Source organism: Mizuhopecten yessoensis, unplaced genomic scaffold, assembly GCF_002113885.1.
Source record: "Mizuhopecten yessoensis strain PY_sf001 unplaced genomic scaffold, ASM211388v2 scaffold11183, whole genome shotgun sequence".
Lineage (NCBI taxonomy): Eukaryota > Metazoa > Mollusca > Bivalvia > Pectinida > Pectinidae > Mizuhopecten > Mizuhopecten yessoensis.
In genome coordinates this window covers 532,110-550,131 of record NW_018408921.1, presented here as the reverse complement: position 1 = coordinate 550,131, position 18,022 = coordinate 532,110, and the positions used below count along the sequence as shown (strand labels likewise).

Below are 18,022 nucleotides of genomic sequence, written 5' to 3'. Positions count from 1 at the left end.
AGGTCAATCATGAATTACAGTCAAGTTGGTTAACTCGACGAATGTTCTACACAGGTTCTGGTACCGTTTCCGACATTTCGTTTGTAGTTGACGGCACACGAAACGTATTTACTTCCCGATAGATTATCAAAGTGCAAGTTAAAACGATCTCGCAACAATCTAGCGAGGATCTTACCAGCAAACCTAACGAGAAATATTCTTTCGCTATTGTCACAACTGAGTTTGTTTAAAAATGTGTATTTAAGAAATGATTTTTATTTTTTCAACATTTATGAGGTCATAACAACAATGGGTTTATGGACATATTGAATGAATCGCGTTAGCGATTCATGTAAAATATGTCCAAAAACCCATTGTTGTTATGACCTCATAAATGTTGAAAAAATAAATATCATTCCTTATATTTACATTGACGAATCCTTTCAGTGGATCGATATAACAACGAATAAAACAAATAAACAGGGTTTGTTCCTGCTTATACACGGGTGCAACGCAGTGGCGAGAACAGTGTTTTTTCGCGGGGAAATGTGACACTATCGTGAGAGATCTTAGCAACCGTCAACAACAATAACACAACAAAATGTAGTTCCATATTCAATGTTTATTTGTAGCACAGGACACGTGAATACGTGGATATTTCACAAAGCACAGTTCAATAATATTTTAAGATGTAAGAATTAAGCATCTAGGTCGGTCGTTCCGAGTGAGTAGTTTTTGTAGTGTATTACTACGCAGTGTGATCAGGTTACTATCAGTTCCCACGTGCTGAGATTCTATGAACACCTGTGTTATGCATTTATGAATTTAATTTTTGTCAATGGGTCTAAGCATACAGAATGTAAATATAATGGAATGATTCTTGAAATTATGTGGTAGTAGGCTCTTGTTAACCTTTATGAAGCATTCTGTGGTAGCGTACGCACATGGGTCAAAAAGTCTTAAAGATCTCAGCAATATGGCATCTGATCGTAGAGATTTAGCGCAAGAGAAGTGATGGGTCAATCTTTCCATGATCTTGCTATGGTCGGTGATCAAAGTAGATCTGCTTATACTTGAGGGTGATTGTTTCAGTGACATCAATTGATTAGCATTTCTGTAAACCTGATGATTCTTTTTAAGTCAGATGTTGTGTGTGCGTCTGTGTAGTTTTGAACGGAGTCCAACGGATGCTTGTGACTGAACGTTATTGAAACGTACTATACTCGTACAACATTCTTCCGTTTGACACGAGTCTTCATAAGAGGTACCACATGTGGTGAAGAGAAGACTTACATTTCCTGAATTATAAATACATGTTTTGCTTCTGGCGTTTCATGCAACAGTTTTTTTGTTTTTGGTCTTCCATATCAACTTTTTGTATTTTCTATTTCCCTCTGCATCCCCTTTTAACGATAAACATTTTCATCTGGATTTCCTTGTCAAATGGATTTAGCTAGCAGTCAAGAATAATTATTTTCATACTTTGGTTCTCTAAATCATGTCTCGCTAAGATGCTATTTGTCAGTCACCACAACGCTCAATGGAACAAAAGCTGCTGCGCCAAAAGGATTCAATACATTATAAGAGAGTTTGCTTGCTGAGAGGAAGAGAGGCACATTGCTCAAATAGGCGAAATATGGACTAATCTTTAAACAAGAGATACCACAGGGAACTTGGCGCCCACTATCGTACCATCTTCATATGTTCTATGTAGTAAGATTTATATTTTATCTTCTTTTCTCTGTTGGATTGAGTCATGTAAACAGAAAATGCACCTTGTGGTGACTTTCGATAAAACTTCATACTACTGTGTAGGAGAGTGTTCTTTCCAAGTGAGGTTATCGTTTGAATTACTTACAATGTACTTGTACTGAACGTTATGTATGAAACAGGACCTAAATTTGAAATTTGAATAAAATCTGTCCCATACGTTTTAGGCAAATGATAAGAAATCTAAAATTTGTCAAATAGAGCTGCCTGTCGAACTATTTGTTTTTCTGATCAGCCTCATAATGAAACATGCACAACTTATGTCCTGAATCTGCTCCTGGACACATTTTTATTGCATATACCTCAATTTGTGTTTCACCAAGATTTTGCTACAATAGATTTCAAATCATTTAATTTTCTGATGTCCTGGCGACACCTGTACAAGCACAATTAGCATGGATCGCAGTCTGTGCCTCGAGACATGTCGTTGAAAGCGACTATACACGTGGGTGTGTCTACCTGTTTGACGAATGGCTAGGTAAAAAACCTAAGGTTTTGAGTGGTCAGAGATAAATCAGAGTTCAAGAAATACTGGTTAATCGAGCTATGGCAGTTTGAGTAATCCGAGATCAATTTACAAAAAATATATAAGAAGATGTTCCGGGCCAAGCGACTTTTCCAAGAATAGCGAGTTTTCGAGTAATGCGAGCTCATGTAAGTGGGTTTTCAATGTATTGAGATATATTTATGAATAACAAACAAAAAATAAATCAATTGTTTTTACAATATATTTCATCATCTTTTTAAATCAATATCATAGAATAAATATATATCTGTAAACTTACTACAGTTTCTTAAGATTAAAGTATCATTTTTTATAATAACTTATTAATCACTGATGAACCCTCTCATCTCTTAATATTATACATCACTCCGTAAAAATTTATCCAGATAGTTTTTACTCTTCCCACAATGATAAGCAGCATCACTAATCGTAACAGTCTAAAAAGAGAATTAATGTCATCACATGATCAGGGATTCCTATGTGTCACATGATCAAAGTTTCTATCACATCACTTGATCAGTAACTCAATAACATGGCATTATCAAGGACTCAGTTTCGCTAGGATCCTAGAAGGATCTACTTACTGTATAACAGGAAAACTTTCAACCATTCAAATATTTGTCCTTCACCAGTAAAATCCATGTTCTCCCAGTGTTAAATTTGTCCTTTATATGTTATTGCTACATATTGTATGCTCTGAACTTATATTTGCTGTCGTGATAATTTTGTCCTCAAGATCAAGGCTGAAATTAAATTGCAGCAAAGATTTCCCTGCATACTGTAGTTGCTCTATGATTTGCTGAGTGTTATTTTTACCTTTAGATGTTATTGCTTTATTTGGTATGCCCTGAAGTTATATATTTTCTGTCAAGATAAAGTCGTCCTCATGATCGAGACGAAAGTTCAAATGCGGCATTTTTTTTTCTGTATACTGTAGTTGCTTTATGAATTTTGACCAACTGAAATCTGAAAATGACAATTTTTTTATAATTCATAATACATTTTTTTTAAAAATGACTTCCATTATCTGGTGCTGAATTTGAATCCCTTAACAGTTAGTTATGAATTTTAACATGATTAATTAAACGAGTCCTGGACAGAATATTTTTTTTTATTCAACTTGCCATTCCTTAAAAAAGTCATTCCCCTTATTATCCACAACGATGAAAGCTGGAAAATTTTCAACTTCTACTTTCCATATTGCCTCCATACCTACAAAACAGAACAGAATGTTGTTTAATACATGTAACTTAATAGTTAAAACACAGGAAATAGTTTAGGTTCATCTTTTCTATATCTATTTTCCAGTAATCCATTTGCTTGGAATGGAAGTGGCTGGAGTGTGTTGACTCCATTAATATTGAAAACAGTTGTAACACAAATGTGTAGAGATTGAAAATGTTGTCAATCACAAAAATATTGAAATCTTCAAAACTATGCAGCTTTTCATATTAACTGAAACAAATACTGACAGATGAATTTGATTCAGAAATGTCCTCATCAGAAATGATGAAGGGAGGTAACTATTAAAGAATTTATGTTAATATTTTTGTCTTTGATGTAACTATGGGCTATTCAGGAATTAAATATATTGGAGGAGTAGAGTGAAGGTGTTTTTTCAGAGGCCACAACAACCATCAAATATTGAAAAGTATTAAGTTTATGTCATGGTAGGCAAATTTTGATTTCTACCAGCAAATCACAATAATACATGTACTTCCCACCTCCCCCGTACGACTGGTTACAGAACATTAAAGACCTATGTTGGGAGAAGGTAAATCAGAGAAAGAGTCCAATATTACAATCACAGAGATTTTGATTGCAGTGTGTTGTGACCTTGTTAACACATTTCAAGCTTTGATTTACATATATTTGGAAACAAAATAAAACTATTTGTGATTTGAAAATAATTTTGTTTTGCATTATACTATACACTTCTATGAGCTGCATTAAATAATACATTATTAGTTAATCTTCAATTGACAAAATACACTTATTTTAATATACAAAACATTTGATGTGACATGAACTCTATGTGGCTCACCTAATTCTGGATATTCCATGACTTCCACATTTTTGATGCAGTTTTGAGCCAAAATAGCTGCCGGTCCACCAATCGAGCCGAGGTAAAACCCACCATGTTTTTTACATGCCTTTGTCACCTGAGAAACAATGAATATATCCAGTGTTTCATATATTTAGGATCAGAATGTATTTGAAACCAATGTGAGCTAACGACACTGCATTAAATTTCAAAATAATTCAAAACTTAAATATTTCTACAAGAGTGAGTTTTAATACCAGGCACAAAAGTAATACAAATCAAATTTCCAAAAGTGTCTATGCATACATGTAGTAGAACTACTGGTTTACTACAACTGGGATTTGTTGAATAACTTACTACAATAGGCTATTTGGCTCTAACCAACATACATGTAATCCTTTTTGGTTTTCATTACAAAACTTGAACCCACATGTAACATAAAATCTTTATCATGATCACGGAGTTCTAAGCCCCTTTCGCATATCTGGTTCAACCGGTTTGTCTGTTTTTAAATGCAACATTTTCAGACAAAATCCTGGCGGACCTACAAATGTTTATGCAGGCTTTGCAAGGCTTTGTCAAGGCTTGTCTAAAAACAGCATCAGATTACTAGGTCCGACCTTATTTAAAACCAGAGGCCCGAGGAACTTAGCGGTCACCTGAGTTATACTATAGGTACTGGTAGCTCAATTTCATTGCTGAGATATGTGATAGGGAAATCAACATGTTAAACTAAGTGTAATCAAAGGATAAGAATTTTCAAATATTGGTAAATATTGGTTAAATTTTCCTTTAGCCCCTCCCCCCCCCCCCCCCCCCCCCCCCCCCCCCCCCCGGCCCTAGAGTTGGGCCAGAATTTTTTTAATGTAATACCATCATCCACCAAAGATGATCCTGACCAAGTTTGAACAATTTCCTGCTGAAAATGGATAAAATATACCAAAAAAAGTTATTTCCCGATAAAACTAGTCAACTTTATTACCCCCTCCCCAAGGGAGAACTGATGGCTCAAGTGACCTAAAAAGAACAACTTTGGTCCAACCAGTTCAACCGTTTGGATTGCGATACAAATGCGGCCAAAGACAAGTTACGATATTCAGTTGTTACCAGACATCAGTCAACTGTCAGTGCACTGTATGTCAGAGGTTGCTGTTGTACACAAGACCTACCTCCCGACTCCTGTTCCCCTTGGCCAACATAACCATGCTGCCTCCAGCTGCCTGGAACTGGTCGACATATGAGTCCATCCGTCCTGCAGTTGTGGGACCAAATGATCCACTAGCATAACCCTGAAATAAAGATAAGAGAATAATCCTAACATCGTGTACACTATTATATTTGAGAAAGTTGTTTATGTGCAAATAGGCTAGCCGTCTTCATTTGTGTGATAGATTTGGATGTTGACCAACCCTTGTCAGATATGAAGCCAAAATCTGCATCCAGAGTTTCAGCATACAGTTGTGACAGCTATCAGATTATCAGTGATTTTCAAGGAAAGTAAAAGTGCTCCCTTTCACAAGTCATGCATATAAAAAAAACTGGCAGAATATAGAAGGGAAAAAACCCCGTCATGGACACACCATATCATAATTTGCTAAACATACAGGTACTTGTAGTGTCTGACAATAACAAGGATCTCGGGGTAATTCAGCTACTCACAACTACCCAGTGGACAAACAGTAGATCCAAATCAACTCAAATTTGTATCATCCCTTTTATTCCTATTCAAGTATAATAAATAGAACCTCTAGATATATACATGTATGATGATATGCAACCAAGATACAGACTGACTGTGTCGTCTAGTAAATCAAGGGCCGTAACTCTTTTCACATCCATTAAAGGTTTGTGATTGGTAGGATATAAATTGAAATCGGTGTAGAACTTTAGGATTACTTTGGACATAATTGTCTCTGCAGACAGATGGACAAATGACAAATTAACTAAGACAACCTGATTTTGATATACTCCTTGACATCATTACGGGGGTGTATAACTTTCTAATCAAACTTAAAATTAGGCCCAGATTCCACCAGAAGTTTCGCTGCAGAGAATGAGGCCATTGAGGGTTTTTAAAAATGTTTATATTAACATCTCTTCCTTCTTTTGCTTAGTAAACTCTGAATGCAAAAAAATTAGAGTAAGGCTCCGCAGATTGTGACTCTTTTCAAATATGGTGCCTTTCACAGTTAAGCGAGAAAACGAACATTCTTAATGGAGGGCTAACATGCAACACAGAATATGTTCGTTGTCAACTGTGTTCATATTATACTACCATGTATGCCGTCAAAATGAAGGTATATCCTTATATACCTCTGGTGTCTTTGCAGGACCAGCATAATAAACAGGGTGATCTTTGATGTACTGAGGTAGTCCATCCCCACTGTCAATTCTTTCCTTCAGCTTGGCGTGTGCGATGTCTCTGGCCACAATCAGGGTCCCCGACAGGTTGAGCCGAGTCTTGATAGGGTACTGGTTCAACTGTGATAGCATCTCACTCATTGGCTGGTTCATATTTACCTGAAATAGTTTGTTGTTCTCATTAAAAAGTAAAGTGACAGTATAATTAAAACTATTTCATGACTAAAGAACCAGAATCTCGGATTCACAAGGGCAAAGGTCATATTTTCAATGCTAGCCAGCAAAAAGATCTTGATTTTTTTTTCTTCTTCCAAACCGATATTTGTATGGCAAATATTGAAAAATTACACTAGCTCTGACATCACATCTGCTTATCCCTGGTGCTGGACTGAAGTGGAATAGTACTTCCCTGAGAGGTAACTCATTCATAATCATCTTTGGGATTTCATGGTCTGAAACCATTATTAAGAGCCTATAATGTGTTTTCGAGGAAAATATAAACATTATCAATATCATTTTGTCAGATTCATCTCTGAAAGACTATTTTTTTTAATATTACAATATGAAGTCTTGATGATGCTTCAACTTTAAGAGACCAAATAGAACGCTAATTAAATGCACCGACTGTTCATGTTTTGAGCATGTTGTGATTGAAACATTTTATTAATTTATATGATATTTTATTAGCACAGTGTCTAGACTTTAAGTTCAAAGTATTAAAATATTCTTGAAACCTTTGAGTCAACCGCAACAACTATTTCTAGATTGCACTGGTAGACGTTTCAATCTGTACAATACACTCATGCCTAATGCTACCAGCCATGCTGTGATTTAGTGTATTTTGTAAATAGAGAAAACAATGAAGTTAACACACATCTATAACAGTTTGACTGAGATCTTTCTCTTCAATCTGAGGTAGATATTTTGATGGATTGGTTTCCAGTTGTTCCAAAAATACACCTTCATCTGTGATTTTACCAACAATCTGCAATAGAAATTTTAATAGATAATTATGTAAAAGAAGAAACTATGTGACGCAATGATTATATGATTTCAAACAAATTCAAATCTAATTTTTATTCATGATAATTTTCAATAGTTTTGTGAAAAGATTCACTTTTATTTCTAAAAACATATGGGAATATTTTTATTGATGAATGACACATATATTAATATCTGATAATACTTGTAGAATTTAAGTGATATCCGAAACACAATTCAAATCATTATAAAATATTTTATGATGCTTACCTGCCTATCAGCTGAGCATGACACACCTAGACCAACAGGACAAGAGGCGCCATGGCGGGGGAGGCGAATAACCCGCACATCATGACAGAAATATTTCCCACCAAACTGGGCGCCAATTCCAAGGCGTTGTGTCAATTTATGTATCTCTTGTTCCAATTCCAAGTCTCGGAATCCACGACCATGTTCATTCCCTGTTGTCATCCAAATATATTCAGAATAAAATTCATACCATCTAATGATGAAAATTACCTTATTTTATCATTTTTATTTTTGAAATCATTTTATTTTCTGCGATTTGTCTGGTCCCACCCAAACTGGCTAGATTTTTCTACAATACTGATAGGCAGGTAATTACATTTGCACTATCAGATGCGATGATCGCTTAATTAAAGTGCTGAAGTTTTATACAATTTCAGAATTGATCAGTGACATTGTCACATCATTGCTTTTCTATCATTATGCTATTGAAATTATGACATTAGAGAATATATCTATTCAGTCTTTTCCAATTTTTCTTATAATTTCTTGCCCTATTAACCAGCCTTAGTGACCAGTGACCAGCTAAATGTCCTTACCTGATGTGGGCAGAGTGTCTAGGTACTTTGTGGATGCCAGTTTGACCGTCTTTAGGTTGTACTCTGCCGATGTACCGCCAATGACCAGCGCTAAATGATAGGGGGGACAGGCAGCGGTACCTAGTGTCTGACGATCATTAAATACATCAAATTTTAATATCATTCCTGTATCTTGTTTTCTCTATTTCATTGAGTATACTTGAGTTTCTACAATATGAGCACTAATTCTGTTCTTATTTTAACAAAACGGTAGTTTCTTTTGTTTTTTCAGAAGGGGGAGTTTTTTTCTTCAAATACTGGGATATCACTCATTTTTCTGATTTTTTTTTAATTTCTTCGATTTTGTGGGTAATGTTCATCCACGAATTCATAGGTCCTTGCAAGTAATTACAAGTTTGATATAAAGCAATTTTTCATTTGAGTGGGTACTCGTAATCCCAGAATTCATTTACACATAAAATGCTGTTTTGGCAGAAAACCACAAATTTGGGCCCCACGAAAATATCTTATAACACAGTATGTAAAATCCTCTAACAGTTGTGAGGATCTTGGAAATATACTACCATGATTTTCAAAGATACTACTGTATACTGGAAATTTTTCACAACAGTTTATCCGTTTCCTTTTTGCCCTCCATAATGAGGGCAAGTTGCATTGATCATGACAGTGAATATTAGTACACAAATAATTACATGTGAAGGGCAAATTTAACACTGGGCGAATACCATTTTTTCCAGTAAAGTGACTTGGCAAAAGTTTCCAGGTGTACAATATTACAAGACGGAGAGACATGGGAAAAATTTCTCCCTATCACGGGCACCGTTATAAGGACACAGAATATTAAAGAAAATCTGTCCATAAATAGTGACACTTTTGCTTTGATTTATTTTATAGAACTAAACCCACACAAAAGATATTAAATTACAATACCTTGACTTTTTCATTGACGAAGCTGAGGAGTTTCTCGGGGTTGAGGAGGGCCTTGGTTTGCTGATAGAGAAAGGTTTTGTTGGCAGAACCACCTCCCTTGGCGAGAAACAGGAAGTCATACTGACTTGAGTCTGTAGCGTAGAGTTCTATCTGGGCAGGCAGGTTTGTGCCAGTATTAACCTCTTTGTACATGTTCAATGGTGCCACCTTTGAACAAAAACCGAAAATCAATCTATGATCCCTCTTACAAGAAAACAGATCTCGACATACATGCACATTTACAATGTATATAATTGTATACATGTACCAAAATCCTGGATATGAACAAATCACACGAAACAATTGTTAAAATTTGTTTAAATAATTAAATGTTTCCAGTCTTAGTGCACAATCTAAAGCAGAATCAGTTCTGTTAAACTGAAGACTTCTAGTGGGAATATAAAATAAATGAAATATTTCAACTCAAATTTAATTCTTTTAAAACTGCTGAAAATAGATCTAATTCTGTCAATCAGTGTCTCTACTCTTTCTGTATCACTTTCGTAACAGGACATTGAAGTATTTATTGGATTAGATGAGGAAAGAGAGGAATCCAAAGCATTGTCCAGTATAATGTATTTATCCTGCAACAATTAGGCCAGGGAAACCAGCACATAATACAATTAAGACTCAATCATTGTTCCTGCAGGAGGGTGGATTTATTACAGGACAATGTTATAACACTTGATAGGATTTCTACTGAAGGACAATATATGTAGGTGGGCTTAATTACCAGTCATTGGCTTATTGTCGAGTAAAAACTCTATCAGACAACAGCAATTAATGGTATCTTTTTAGTGAAGGAACAGCATTAGAAGATACTATTTTTGCAGTCTTTGATCAGGAATTGAATTTACCACATTTTTGTGTAGAGTATAAATTCTACTGATTTACTAATTAGATGTTGTACCTGTGAGTATCGGAGATTTCTGTTAAGGTATGTGTTGTAGACACCTTTAGACAGAGCTTCAGCGTCCCCTCCCTCTGTCCACACATACTGTCCCTTCTTACCTGTAACATAAAGGTCAACATAACAGCCAGTTTGGGGGGTAATGTAACTTAAAGCAATCTCACAAAGTGATCTAGTCCAACTGTTCCTGGTATACATTGTATAGTTAAGTTATTTACATGGCAAAATGTGTTTCTTTAGTCATCTTTTTTCCTGATTTTTGTTTTTGGAGGAGGCCGGGGTTTGGGAAGAGGGAGATGGAGGGGGAGGAGGATTTACAAATTTTGTGTTTTATAGAGTCACAATGACTAAATATAAGCGAAGTGGCATACTGTTCACAGTCTCTCCACCCCCAGGGGTTCGTTACAAATACTGGTATGGGTCACAGCACACATAAACATGTATTGTGACCCATATATCAGTATTGCATACATGTATTTCTGACATTTGTAACTGACCCCTGTGCTCCAACGGTGTAATTTGGTTTTAATATTCCATTAGTAAAACTACCAAACAGCACTATTTTCAATATAATTCATCAGATTGGATATATATTCTCAAAGTTTTATTTTACACAAAAACAACGTACATATAAATGTGTCATAATTAATGTTTCAAGACTGACAGGTCCCAATTCAATGTCAATACATCAATCTGTTCGTCTTATTAAAAGGATATTATTCTATCAGTGAAGATGTTGTAAAATGTTGGTTGGTAGACATTGTTAATATATAGATTGCTGAATTTATATCTTGACATTCTGGCAGGACCCTCACTGATCATACTGGCACGCCTACAGATCACCCCATACCAGGCAAGACCCTCTCTGATCATACTGGCACGCCTACAGATCACCCCATACCAGGCAGGACCCTATCTGATCATACTGGCACACCTACAGATCACCCCATCCCAGGCAAGGCCCTCTCTGATCATACTGGCACACCTACAGATCACCCCATCCCAGGCAAGGCCCTCTCTGATCATACTGGCACACCTACATATCTCCCCATACCAGACAGGACCCTCTCTGATCATATTGGCACACCAACAGATCACCCCATACCAGACAGGACCCTCTCTGATCATATTGGCACACCAACAGATCATCCCATACCAGACAGGACCCTCTCTGATCATATTGACACACCTACAGATCACCCCATACCAGGCAGGACCCTCTCTGATCATACTGGCACACCTACAAATCACCCAATACCAGGCAGGACCCTCTCTGATCATATTGTCACACCTTCAGATCACCCCATACCAGACAGGACCCTCTCTGATCATACTGGCACACCTACAGATCACCCCATACCAGTAACTAGACAGGACCCTGTCTGAGCATACTGGCACACCTACAGATCACCCCATACCAAACAGGACCCTCTCTGCTCATATTGGCACACATACAGATCACCCCATACCAAACAGGACCCTCTCTGATCATATTGGCACACCTACAGATCACCCCATACCAGGCAGGACCCTCTCTGATCATACTGGCACACCTACAGATCACCCCATACCAGACAGGACCCTCTCTGATCATACTGGCACACTTACAGATCACCCAATACCAGACAGGACCCTCTCGGTCATACTGGCACACCTACAGATCACCCCATACCAAACAAGACCCTCTCTGATCATACTGGCACACCTTCAGATCACCCCATACCAGTAACTAGACAGGACCCTCTCTGATCATACTGGCACACCTACAGATCGCCCCATACCAAACAAGACCCTCTCTGATCATATCGGCATACCTACAGATCACCCCATACCAGCCAGGGTCTGATAATATTTATGCCCTTATAAGCCCTACCAGAAATACGTTAACAATAGGACTTTGTTATTTAGATGTTTTGACGCCTACAGATCACCCCATACCAGGCAAGACCCTCTCTGATCATCCTGGCACACCTATAGATCCCCCCATACCAAACAAGCCCCTCTCTGATCATACTGGCGCACCTAAAGATCACCCCATACCAGCCAGGACCCTCTCGGTCATACTGGCACACCTATAGATCCCCCCATACCAAACAAGCCCCTCTCTGATCATACTGCCACACCTACAGATCACCCCATACCAGACAGGACCCTCTCTGATCATATTGGCATACCTACAGATCACCCCATACCAGGCAGGGTCTGATAATATTTATGCCCTTATAAGCCCTACCAGAAATACGTTAACAATAGGACTTTGTTATTTAGATGTTTTGATCTTGGAAAAGTTAATTAAATATCAGAAGAGCAAATTACACTTATTAGGGTTATTGCACCTGTTATCCGAGACTTGGAAATTCCTCAGAGATAAAAATATTGGGGGTGATAGATGTTATAAAAGCATACGTTCAATTTGAGAATAATTTGATAGGGTTGGATGATAGGTTGTAAGGGTAAATAGATAGAATGAAAATGGTAAACTGTATAGTGTACATGTTTATAATATGTAGCAATTTACTATAAATAAGAGAAGCAAGCTAGGCTAAATCACTATGGCAGAAAACGGCATAGAATGGCAGAGAATGACCGAAGGAGAATGACTGAGGACAGCTCTTGGACATTCAGCTTTGATAGACCGCATTATGAACTGAGAACAATTGTGAGAGAACCCTTGTACTCGATCAAGTTGCAATAAACTTGAACTTTCTTTATCTGCATAAGTCGTCTAATTCTTGTGTTACATGTAAAATGTACCTATATCAGGACATCCTGGCAGAACCTTTTTCATTGTAACTGGCTTATATACGGATTGTTTTATTTGTACTTCGACTGATAATTGTGACTTACCCATACAGATTGCTGTACCTGTACTGTCCTGACACCCTGGCAGGACCTTTTTCATTGTAACTGGCTTATATATGGATTATTTTATTTGTACTTTGACTGATAATTGTGACTTGCCCATACAGATTGCTGTGCCTGTACTGTCCTGACACCCTGGCAGGACCTTTTTCATTGTAACTGGCTTATATACGGATTGTTTTATTTGTACTTCGACTGATAAATGTGACTTACCCATACAGATTGCTGTGCCTGTGTCCTGACACCCTGGCAGGACCATATCCGCTGCTATGCTGGCATTTTTCAGTAATTCTAAAGCTACAAACTTATCATTGTTGGATGCTTCAGGATCACTTAGAATGTTGGACAATTGCTTGAAAATAGAAAATAATATTTTTTTTACAACAATTCTTCTAGGTAATACCAACACACAGGTAATTACACCTTTAAAAAATTGTTTATAGATGCAGATACAGTTTATGCCAAAAATGAAAAAAACATCTGTTTCATTTTTCTAGGACTCATCAAATGATAGAAATTTATCCAAATTGGTCTCAACTACTAACAGACGGAAAGGAGTGTCAAAATTTTGCGAAGTACTGGTTTAGGTTAATTTCAAATAAAGTAATGAGTGAAGTGTGTATATCATGAAAAGTGCCACTTTTCATAATAGATAACAAGGATATGGCAAACCCGAGGGACTAAGAAGTCTACCAGCTTGTATCGTGAAACACACAAACAGGTGATGATAGCTCCTTTAAAAAAATGTATAGATAATCGGTGATGCTCAGAGCCTAATACATTTCAATTATTACTTAATACACTGTAAATTGTTTTTGTTCTGATGAATTGTCTAACACAACATTTTAATTAATTTATCATAAACAATAAAGAATACTGTATATCTATAATAAATCTATTCTGTTAAGGATTTCACTCCCCATTTCTGGTCAGAACACACACGTACCTGTAGGTGACCTGGACGTAGTAAATGCGCAATGTCTACCATAGCCTGTTCAGCAATCAAGGTCAAAGCCTCGGGTTGGACGTGTAACATTTTCTTGCCTTTGACCTCAAATGTGGACACATAGTCACCTGCAGGTTATATTTACCAATTAAGTCCCAAAACGTAAAAACACAACTTATATATCAAAGTAGATATAATACACATTGCTATGTTATAACCTGTGGAATTTTCTGAGGATGAACACTAGTTAATAGAAAGTTTGGATAATCAGAGTTCAGACAATCAACATTCCACTATATTTTTAATTGTATATGCATGCATGTTCTATAAAAATGTATTGATATTGACCTTAACATATCTGTAATGGAATTATAGAACTATGCAAACAAAGTACAATAATATGGAAGAAATCTATAAATTAATATATATGTCTCAATTAGCATAAACCTGCAGAACCAATCAGAATTGAGGATGTATCGTTTATCATCAATGATTTTACATGACCTTTGAACTTTGTGAAAATCTTTTCCTTAACAAAAACAATATTATCTGCAAAACATCCTGGATGGAGTGACAAAATGAGAACATTACTCATGCACTCAGATAAAGTGATTGCTAGCAATGAGGAATGATTACTTGTCTTCAAATTTAATTTTACCCGTGAGTTTTTTCCAGTTAATGTCTTGTTGATTTTCAAACTGGAGCATGTCTTGGTAGACAAAAGGTTTGACCGCTGCTGCTTGAGAAGCCTTTCCTCGAACAAATTGTTGAAAACCATTTCTGCAGGCACAGTGCAGCAATCTTCCTCTGGACCCCATCATCTGTCTGTAAATAACAATGTAAGATCACTAATAGCCAGTTCAAGTAGCATTCTCCTCTTTGGATTCGGCCAAATCAAAATTAATGACTGTCTTTATATAAATATGTCTTTACAGTCTTTATATAAGTACAGAATATACAATTGTAATTATAATCGTGATTAGATTGGGAGTTTGGGTGAGGGGGAAGGAGATTAGTCTCAAATCTGAGATGAACTAGAAATCAAGTTAATATCCCTTAAGTTTCCAAATCATAATCAGCTCAAATGGGTCAGATTCTAATCATAATGCAAAGCAAGAAAAAATATAGTATATTTGGGGTGCATTCCTCCTCTAAATCAGAGACTTATTAAATAATGTAGTGGAACTTGACTGTATGGGTTAAGATTGCCTGTGACAAGGTAAAGCTCAATTGGCAGAGCATCTGTCAAGAATTTTGAGAGTCCCCAGTTTGAAACCCCAGTCTTGATGTGCTCATCTCTCTATAATTTATAAATGCACTCAACCATATATTTTTCTGTCTTTGATCAGCTGATATTATTTATTATTTTAACAGGAGAGGCGAAAATGCACAGCCAGACTGGGCTCGAACCCAGGACCCTCTGAACTGTAGATGGACACTATAACCAAAAGAGCTACATTGTATCTGGTTGGGGACAATTGACCCAGTCCAGTTCTGCTACATTCCTCACTAATCCTTTTACGAAGTCTTCAACCCCGAAGACAAACAAGACCCTATACAACCCATATAATTTTGTGGGGTGCTAAATTTGTACAGTATCAGGAGAGGGAAAAAATGCCTGGCCAGGTTGGGGTTTGAACTCGCATCACCTTTCCAAACTCTCGGGCTACGTCATTCGCATATCACGGTTGAAATGGTACGTGTGGTGCAAAAACTTTCCACGATAAACGAACTCACTTGGACCATTCTATAAGCAGAGCTAAAAATGCACAGTTTCGGAGAAAAAATAGCATTGAATCAATAATATCATGTCCTTCTTTGATGCATCCACTGAATTACGTAACGTATCTTAAAACTACATGTGGCTTGACAATTTGTTTTAGAAAGAAATAATGCAAACTACAATAGTCAGAATTAGTTTCGCACAGGTACGTCTTGACCCCTCAATCTACACGTGCCAAATTTTCCTGAGGTTAGCCTCCATTCAGATCTGTGCCTGTTGTTTTCTTTATTGGTTCAACCGTTTCAACTGGATCGATATACACGAATGTACTCTAGACTGACGCTCTATCAATTAAGCTACACCTAGTCGCTGACAATTGTGACCATGCAAGTCCAGTAAATCTGCTACAATATAATTTCTATCGGATATGATTACATTGACAGGTGCCGAAAAACCTCTAACTGCCAATAGCTGATTTTGCCGACTCCGACTGCGACAGCATCAGGAAAATCAGCTATTTCCCGATGCTGTCGCAGTCGGAGTCGGCAAACTCAGCTATTGGCAGTTAGAGATTACAAGGCGCCTGACAAATGTAATTCGTCGTTTAAACCTCTATCACTGTTGAAGTAAGTCAACCACATATACTTTTAACTTTTAATACAGTACATGTACTAGGACACCTATTACAGCTAGCAGACAACCTCTTCAGGTCAAGGGGATTTACATATATCTTGTGAGAACAATAAAGGGCAGTATATTTATGCAGTCATCTGGCCTTGTGCACACTGCATCTTCGATATAAAATATATAACACAGCGCTGGACACAGCCGGTCACCTGGTCGCCAAAGCCGACCAAAACCTTGCTTGGGCGACTAGAAATTGTCAAAAGATAGATGTTACTGGCCCAAAAATAAATCTTTGGGCGAGTACATTATTATTCTCAAAATCGTAGTTTACTCCCATAAATTAACCACCCCAACTTCGGAAATCCTGTACTCTCAATAGTCTGGGTCACGCCGTTAAAACGTGCAAGTGCATCAGAATTGACACAGACGGTACCGGTCAACATGTTTACAAAATGCTTGGTAATAATTGAATGACAGCTACTCAGTTAGTTGCGGATGTCATTATCGTGGTATTATGTACCTTTCACACGAATGCTGACAATTAAGTAACATTTCTTTAAAGTATAAAAATAACATTATGTTTTTAGGGTTATGCAGGTTGGGGAAAACCACCAACTTGCGTATATATGCAAACTCGCCTATTATACGCCAGTTGGAGTATGGATTTGTTACTAAAAAAAACCCAGATCGCTTTAACAGTAACCTTTGCAAGATATTATTAAAAATCGCATTAATTTACGACAAGGTAAATAATATTTTGCTAAAAGATGGTTACTGAAAGCGTTGGCTACTTAGAAACTTGATGTAACGTTACCGGAAGTATTGCATCTGTTTTTGGTACTTTCCCACATGCAAATAAAGTTTATTTTTGCATTCGTATTATGTTTCATGACTGAATAAATGCGACTTGGACAAACAATGTGAAAAAATTAAGATTAAAGTGATTTTGGCTATTTTTAGTAACAAATCCATACCCCTATTGGCGTATAATAGGCGAGTGGTTTTCCCCGACCTGTTATGGGTCGGGAGGGTTTTATTGAAGAATAAAAGACATCTATTTATATTGTTTTTTTTATTGCTCAACACTGAAAATAATCTTAGTGAAATATTTGGGGTACCAATATTCATTTTGGGCCTGTGGAACATTTTTTTTACTAACCCAAAAAAAATAATTCGGGCCAGCCGAACAGTATATGGTAAGTGGCAGTGAATCAAGGAGTGCAAGATATGATTTTTTCTTGTAATAAATTGCTAACAGTATTCCTGGGTCTTTTGTCTGTTGGACTAGGACAACAATCTATTAACAATGTTTAACGCATAGCCTATATAGCCATATCTATGATTTGCCACATTTGAGCACATACTTACGACTTTTATCAAACTGATACTAGCTCACAGCTAGCAGTAGCAGACAACCTTGGTCAAAAAGCGCCTATGTGATAATGCGCTAAATACGTAACGTTTGTGTGACGGGGATCTTCTTCCAAAAGCGGAAGATTT

The 18,022-nt window shown here is 36.9% G+C and overlaps 1 protein-coding gene across 1 annotated transcript; it reads right to left on the bottom strand.

Moving 5' to 3' along the window:
• Window positions 1–2,458: 2,458 nt before the first annotated feature.
• Window positions 2,459–17,965, bottom strand: LOC110440468 (fumarate hydratase class I, aerobic-like). Its single transcript, XM_021483571.1, has 13 exons — window positions 17,891–17,965; window positions 14,831–14,997; window positions 14,173–14,300; window positions 13,440–13,578; window positions 10,365–10,465; window positions 9,416–9,622; window positions 8,486–8,612; window positions 7,911–8,101; window positions 7,534–7,644; window positions 6,612–6,818; window positions 5,468–5,587; window positions 4,299–4,416; window positions 2,459–3,466 (listed from the first exon to the last, which is right to left on the bottom strand). Exons 2-13 carry the CDS (start codon window positions 14,991–14,993, stop codon window positions 3,366–3,368), a joined length of 1,713 nt encoding a protein of 570 aa, XP_021339246.1. The 5' UTR covers window positions 14,994–14,997; window positions 17,891–17,965; the 3' UTR covers window positions 2,459–3,365.
• Window positions 17,966–18,022: the final 57 nt, after the last annotated feature.